This window comes from Acyrthosiphon pisum, chromosome A3 (genome assembly GCF_005508785.2).
Source record: "Acyrthosiphon pisum isolate AL4f chromosome A3, pea_aphid_22Mar2018_4r6ur, whole genome shotgun sequence".
In the NCBI taxonomy this organism is placed as follows: Eukaryota; Metazoa; Arthropoda; class Insecta; order Hemiptera; family Aphididae; genus Acyrthosiphon; species Acyrthosiphon pisum.
In genome coordinates, this window is record NC_042496.1 from 33,990,578 (window position 1) to 33,999,101 (window position 8,524).

At 28.6% G+C, this 8,524-nt stretch overlaps 1 protein-coding gene across 4 annotated transcripts in view; it reads left to right on the plus strand.

Moving 5' to 3' along the window:
* LOC100164664 (E3 ubiquitin-protein ligase siah-1) overlaps positions 1 to 5,235 on the plus strand; it is a 15,694-nt gene extending 10,459 nt beyond the window's left edge. For 3 of the 4 annotated variants that reach the window (XM_001943887.4, XM_029491071.1, XM_029491072.1), the window contains 5 exons: positions 3,156 to 3,413; positions 3,668 to 3,908; positions 3,977 to 4,189; positions 4,298 to 4,413; positions 4,599 to 5,235. In XM_001943887.4, coding sequence (XP_001943922.2) covers positions 3,156 to 3,413; positions 3,668 to 3,908; positions 3,977 to 4,189; positions 4,298 to 4,413; positions 4,599 to 4,869 — 1,099 coding nt within the window. In that variant the 3' untranslated portion in view covers positions 4,870 to 5,235. The remainder of the gene's footprint in view (positions 1 to 3,155; positions 3,414 to 3,667; positions 3,909 to 3,976; positions 4,190 to 4,297; positions 4,414 to 4,598) is intronic. The other variant, XM_029491073.1, reaches the window with a different exon arrangement.
* The last annotated feature ends 3,289 nt before the right edge of the window (positions 5,236 to 8,524 follow it).

Below are 8,524 nucleotides of genomic sequence, written 5' to 3' on the forward strand. Positions count from 1 at the left end.
CCCCTTTGGGGCCATTGAGTATGTAAATGGGCCGCTTATAGAAGTGAAAATCTCGGTGGGCCGAAATATACTAATCCGGCCCTGTTGACGTTTAGTCACCTACTTGTACTAAACGAATATATATAAAAGAAACACGCTTAACGTGTCGTTATATAATCAAGCCTGGATTAAAGGGGGCAGGGGGGCCATGGCCCCTGGGCCTTGATAGTTAGAATTTATTGAGGGGCCTCTAATTTGTCCATTAGTTTTTTCGTTATATGCTATGTAACACTAAATAAATAACCTAAAAAAATCGATGAATATTTAGCTAGGAAAATAGCTTGTAAATTATATTTTATAAATAAAGTGATACATTATTCATTATTTATTACTATATGCGATATGCCTAGGTATATACCTAATATCTATATTCTATATATTATATTTATTATATCAGGTACCTAATATTAAATAATATACTATGCAGTGTTCCGGGGTGAAGTGACCGGCAAACGTCACATGGAAGTATACCAAAAATGATGAATAAATAGGTACCCTTTAAAGATTGAATCTAATTTTTTTATTTTTTTTAGCTATGGGCAATTAATTTTCTTTTTGCATATCACGCATTTTTTTATGTATCTTCAAAACTTCTCAACATTTTGACGTAATTTTATTTTTATTTTAGAGCTATTTAATTGTCCTATCAACTGACATATGCAATTAAACCAGACATGTGCTCATTATTTTTATTAAATTAAAAAAAGAAAAAAAATTTGGTAAAAATTAGTATTTGTAAAAGGAAATTGTGCATTATTCTAAATAATTTATTATTAACTATGAATTTTTGTTTTTTGTATTATGACAACTACAATTTACCGAATAGTATAAAATTAAACGATTGACGACCAATTAACCTACTCAATCCTAGGAAAACTAAGATTGTGACGATTAACAGGAATAGCCCTCCCCCCACAGTTTTTCACTTAAGTGTATTTCTAGTTTTTAATTTTTTTGGGGGAAATATTGTTGATAAGTTATATCAACAATGTGAAGTTATCAATGATAACAAAAATGTCTTTTAACCATGCTGCATATTGTATAAAATGAAAATAACACTTATTTAGGTGTTTTCAAACTTGGCCATTATAAATATTGAAAGGGATATGTCCAATAATATAAATAATAATGACATTTTGGAAAAGTATAACCAATTAAAATGTCGACGAATATAGATTAGATAAATAAATAGAATATTTTATAACAGTTAATTGTATTTATTTTTTGATTATAAGATTATAATGTAATATTAGATTTCAAATTGAAGCAAATAATTTGTTTGGGGCTACAGCCCCCCAGAATTTTTACCTTAGTTGCGCCTATGGTCAGGGGCTAAAATACTGTGTCTCCCGACACACTTTGTGTCCCTTGAAAATCAAAGTATGTTTCCTAAGTGACAAATGCGTGTCAAATATTAATGTGTATGGACGTAAGTTAAATGGTACCTATATAAAAGAGGGGGGTGTTTGGGTGTTGCAACCCTCACAGGTTTTTTTTGCTTTAGAAATCTATCAAAACCTAAAGGTAACAGCTAAATTAATAAGTGTTTTAGGCCCGGATTGATGTATTAAAAATGTCTATTAACTTAAATTTTAATTTAATTGAAAAAATACTTATAAGTTAACTTAACTGAGTTAAAAAATATCACGAACATAGGCGCAAATAGTGGGGGGCTTAGGGGGTATTAGCATTCCCAATTTTAAAATTAGCACCCTCTAATAATTTATGTGTATATGTGTCAAAACTTCTCCTTACAACAACAAAAAAACCAAAAACAGTTTATCATCAGACATGAGGGTATCAGAGTATAATGAATGAAACAATGAATTTGACAATTGTCATTTTTTCGAATTCAAATCTATTTAGAACATTAATCATTATTTTCCAATGTCTTTACTAAACCCGGTTGTTCAGTTATATTATTATCAGTTGTCAAGTTCAGCAGTGACTCAGCGTCTATGACAATAGTATCGCGAGTATTAACTAATATAAACATTCCTGTGCCCATATCTAATTTGAACAATAACCTAATTACGATGTACGAATCACTTGTCAGTTGATGTTCACTTATGAGTTCCAAGTTTTCGACAGTCTGTGTAATTATTCACTCGATTTCTTACGTAACGATTTTCTTATTTTCTTATAATTAAAAAACGAATGACTGTAGATACTTGAAAATTTCACTGAATGTTTATATTAGAATTTTCTATACACGATAAAAATTTGAAAATAACTTGACTCTTTTTGAGCTGCTTACGGACATTTTCGGTTTTCAATTTTTTTAGATTTTTTTTCTATAAATATCAATAAAGTTTTATCTGTTGGGCCAAAAAGTGTAAAAATTTAATACAAAGCTCTGATATATTGTTACAATATCAGTTGAAAAATATTAAAAATACATATGCACAATTTTTTTTTATAAGCATTTAAAGATCAAATTTTGACAAAATTTATCAAATTTAAAATTGAATAGTTATTTTGTAGTTATAAGTTTTTTAAATGTTCAATTTTTATATCTGAGGATTGAAAATTTAAAACAAGATTCCATGTAATTAGTTAATTCTGTTACCAAAAAACCTAAAAATTACATAGACACAGTTTATTTTTATAGTCATTTTAAGTTCAAATTAGGACAAAATTACATATTGTATAACGCTTTATAAGTACCTAATGGATATTGTGATATGATTAATTTGGAATTTATTATAGGTACCTATTATAGGTCAATTTATTTTTAATACCATATATAATATTATGTCTTATACCTAGACTGACATACCGTCTCCGCTCAGAATCGTTTTTCTTATACAATGATATTATATCATTGAATTCAAATTTAATACCATCCATTATACAGTGACCCACTTGTAATCTACTGTACAGCAGAGCGACATCCACTCGCCCACCTTTTTTTAATTTTTTTTTATTGTTAGCCATAACTTAAAAATTAAAATATTTTATTTCTATGGTTATAAGTTATTTCATACAGTGCTACAACATATATGATAGTCCTAACACAATTTTCAGTAAATGATAATTATTATTAACAATTATTATATATTTTTTAATATTTTCTTGGTTCTATAAATAATTTTATTTTATTACGTTTTTTTCAGTGGCACTTTAGTACCACTTACCGATTACTTAACTGACCCATCTCAGTTCAGACGTGTTGTACATTCTGGCACACTTAATAATGATAATGGTTCAGTTAATAGTACAATTGATGTAGGTTTAAATAATACAGAAAATGAGACTGTTGATAATTCAGTTATAATTGATCAAATAGTCAATCATATTAATGAGGATAATAGTGAAACAATCTCGAGAATTCCTCATCCTACATTAACATGTGCAATGCTAAGTAATAACCAGTAAGTTTTTTATTTACATTTTAAACCCACAAAATAAAAAAAATAAATAATAATAACAAAATACTATATCATTTCTTCCCACTATAGATAAACAGAAAATAAAGTAATGTTGTAAATGTTCAATATTAGGACATTCCACTGTACAACTTATTTTATAATATACTGCCTACATAATAATTGAATAATTTATTATAACATTTATTTTAAATATAATTTTTTAAAAATCTCAATAAATTCTCTTTAAAATTGTGTAGATCTAGAGCAACGGAAGAAACAGCACCAGTACGTGTTGAAGAACATCCAGAAACATATGTGGACCTTAACGATCAGTTAACACGTTTATTTGAGTGTCCTGTATGTTTTGAACATATTGTCCCTCCCATTTTTCAATGTCTACTCGGACATTTAATTTGTAACAAATGTGTACTTATGTGTGAAAATTGTCCAACATGTAGAAATCCTTTCAACTCAAAACGTAACCTATACATGGAAAAAGTGAATTACTTTATATATATTAATTGTAACAAAAATATTATCAATTATCAAAATGTTTTTGTTTTAAGGTTGGTTATTTGGTAAAGTTTCCCTGTAGAAATGCTTTAACCGGGTGTAAGCAGCAAATGTTTGTTGGTCAAAAAGAAGTTCATGAGCAAGAATGTTGTTATAGACATTACCAATGTTTTTTCACTAATTGTGCTTGGAAAGGTTATTATCCTGAATTGCATAACCATATGATAAATAATCACAATAACTACATTCTAACTGGATCAGAACAGGTGCAGTTTATTAAACAATTATTAGAAAAAAAAGCTTTAGATTATTTTATATTTTAAATGTAAATTTTTGGAATTTCATGTTTTATAAATTTCAATTTTATTTTATAGTCTCTTGATATTATGTTGCCCAATAATAATCAAACATGCAAGTGGTTTTTATTATCACACTGTGAATATTTTGCTGTAATTGCTCATTCATCTATGCCACCTAGACGAGTAAAGATGTAAGGATTTTGTTTATTCAGTAAATAATTGAAATAATACTTCAAAAATAATATTTGTTTCACCTCAATAATTTAAAAAATAATAATTTACTTAAAAACTATAAAGAAAGAATATATAACACAAAATAATAAATAATACGTAAACAGTTATTGATTGTTAATTTAATGTTTATTATTGTTTTCAGCCAAGTAAATTTTATTGGACCAGCAGTTAAAGCAAAACAATTTAAATTTTCTATACAATTAACTCAGCATAAAGATCGTAATGATATGGCACAAAAGTTAGTGTATGAGAGGTCAACTCTTCCATATTCAGAAATCTATGAGATGTCTAACAACAATGGTTTGAAAAAAGATATATTTTCTTTACCTGGTGAAGTGCTAGAGCCATTTATAAAAAATAGACGCCGTCGTCTACCTATTGTTTTAAAAGTTGGCCCTGTGTCTTCCTTATGAATCTGGCATCTACTAATGAAAAACATGTTTTAATTTATGTGTGTTTAGATGTATATAATGTATATATGTATTATGTGTAGCAGTAATTTTATTCTTGTATAATATAAAGTATTATATTTTTAATATAATAATGTTTCTGTATATTTACTAAAATAATAGAGTTTAGACGCCAAAATTGCGTAGTACGTAAAATATATTTTCATTTTAAATTTTAAAACTAAATTGTTCAATAAAAAAAAAAAAAATTGTAATGATCCTATCATTAAATAGTAGGATTGTGTTTTTAAGTTATATTATTTTAAATGTCATAAATGATCTATAAATCATTTTTTTGTACAATAAACATATTTTTTATTAGTATTGAAATGTTTACATGAAGATTTGAAAAAAAGAGTCACTGATTAGTAGCACTTTCATCTATACAATTTTACTATAGTTTAATACAGCGATTAATTGTTATTATGATTAAATCGATTAATATAGATCAATTGATTAAAAAAATAATCAATTAGTATGAATTTCATATTTTCATAACACATATAACCTCAACTGTTAAACTAATTATCTAATATTTGGTTTCCTAGTTTGTTTCCTAAATCCTAGCCAACAACTGGTTGCGGTTGATTATTTAGAAATTGGTTAATTCAATAATCTGATATCCAATTATCCGGTAAAATCGATTAGAACCTCTAATATTGATAATCGGCTGTGTCAAAGAATAATCGACCTAGCACTGAGTCCTAAAATCGTCAAATGTATTAACTATGACCCCTCACAAAATATAGTACATAAGGTTGGCCCTGGTAAATTCTACAGTATATATGCACCTCAAATGCTATTACACTGTGGTGTTTGTTAATTATGTGTAACACTAAGTGAAATCTTAATTTATGTTTGTTAAATGTATGCTGCGAAAAAGTTTTCAATAAAATGTATCGCAGAAAACAAAATTGGCCGGTAACCAATTGTCCGTAAACCGTTTTTCAGTACATAGGTACCTAACCTAACCTATATAAAACGGTAATTGGACATTCCCTTCCCCACCGTCATATTCTACATTATCGCAAAATATGCTTGAATAATAACATTGTACGTTTGTACGTTTCATTTTTAAATATATTAGACAGCATAAAAGATTAAGTTAGGGAACAACGGATAAATTAAATATGTAAATCATGATTATACATTTTATTAAAATACTCTGTAGGAATACGACGAGGGGGCAAAGCAAGCTGGGAGCGCGTCACGATTATAATGGACCATCTCACCAGTGGCGCAAATAAGAAAAATGTTTAGGGGGGGCTCCAGCCCCAACACATTTTTTTTTAGATTATAATTTATAGGTACAAGCTTTTAAGAATGGTATACTATTATACTGGCTGAGCCCCCTAAGCTCCCCCCCCCCTATTTGTGCCACTGCATCTCACCTGAATAGGTTAAGAAGATAGTCGTGGGCTAACTATATACAATTATACCATAGGCGGAGCCACGGGGCGCAGGGTATGCAGCTGCACGCCCTAATCGCCCTGAAGGCTGCTTTAATTCAAGTTTAAAATTAACTGATAAAAGTAAAATCTATCAACGGTTAATTTGGCTGAAGTCTAATGATCATTATAAATAAACCATTATATTTGTTCTTAACAATATATTTTCCATGTATTCATTTTCCAAGCAAAGACAGTTCCTAACCATATTTTTTCTATATAATATAATTCAAAATAATAAATATCATTTCCATGTCATTTTCAATTTTTTCAATTTAATTTTCTTTTTAACTAACTGATTATATTCTATAACAAAAAATATTGCCAACCACCGGAGGAATTCAACTGCGCTAACATTCGGCATATTATTTAAAATTAATACAAATTTGAAATTTTGTTTTAATAGCTTGAATAGTGAATAAGCCAATAATTAAATAATAAGCTTATAATTTATAAATAACAACTAATTACAGTGACCTATAAAACATCTGAAAATAGGGATTTTAGGGATAACCCCCCAAACCCCCTCACCATAAATTGTGGTGGGCTGATTTAGATTCTGCATACCTACGCTAAACAATACTTCTGGCTCCGCCTATGAATTATACAAACAAGTTCACATATAATAAAGGGGTTGGCGATCAACTAGCAGGTGGCCAAGTGAGCAAGGGAGCCTTATAAAAATAGACCTGAAACGGCCTGTATTCAGACGTATACGCTCATCAGTCATCCTACTATATGTAACAAATTGTAAGCTGATTACTAATGATTGTAAAAAACATGATTTTAATTGTAACAAATAAATTGTGAATGTAAAATTGTAACTCGCGGAAGGTGCTTGTACTAAATTTAGGAGTGAGTCAAATTTTAATGTTTAGATAGTAAAATATGACTTTGAGAGGAGGGGAGGTGTAACTTCCAAATAATATACAATACTATATTATTATGGTAATATGGTCCGTTTCATTTTTAAATATATTAGACAGCATAAAAGATTAAATAGGGATCAACCCGCTCTGATAAAAAATATCGAATCTCAGGATTTTGTGATTTTTCACATATAAATAGATTTATTAGATAGATTCTCCAAAGAGAGTAGGTACTCATGGCATGCTCTGATGAATGTTTTATTAAAATGGATTTTGTTGAAAGTTCATATATATTACATTTTTCAATAATATTTTTTCTCAATAAATGTATTATAATTTTAATTGTTTTAGGATGTTTTAATGATAGATATTCATGCTTTAAAATCAGAAATGACTGCAGCAATAGACTGCACGATTACCATAAAACCTGGATATTAATGATATTAGCAAAGTGATCGAAAAACATGTTTATCTCAATCTTTATAAGTTGTTACAAGTAGCAATAAGTAGTCCCATAAGCTCAGCTACTTGCGTAAGATCGCTTTCTTCTATGAGGCGTATCAAAAATTGGTTACGAACCCGTATGCTACAAGACCGGTTCATAAATTTGGCAGTTCTGAATATCGGGAGAGACGTTATTAATTCGTAAAACAATGAAGGTGTTTTAGAAGTGTACTGTACTAAAGACAGAAAATTTATATTAAAATTATAGAGCTGAATTTGTATATAATATGTATTATTAATGTACATTATGGTGGATACGGTGATGTGGGGGCGTAAGCCCCGCGGTTCTGTGTTGTCTTGGTACTTCCCCCCCCTAAATATAAGCTCTAGTTGCGCCGTTATTTATTAATCTATTAAATTTTAGTTGACTTGTTATAATGATTATGTGAAGCGAGGAACTTAAACACGTATAATAGGGGAGCCAAGTAATGTGATAAAAGTGCAGTAGTGGTTGAAATTCAAAAAAAAAAAACACATATAATAGATAGGCAATTACGATGAGCCGAGCTCAAAAACGTCAATAGTAGGTAGGTACCTAGGTAGGTAGTGTTTTTTTTTATACAATTTTACAATTTTATGCAATTTCGAATTGACAGTTACAATAAATTATAATATATATATAAAAAGGTACCCTATAGATGTTTTAATTTATTTTAATACCTACAAATATTTTTGATTTTAGTAATGGATGGATATATATTGTATAATTTATTATAATATGTTATTATTTTTATATTATGTATTATGTATTACATTTAGTATACTATAATATTATTATAGTATCAGGGGGCGCCCATT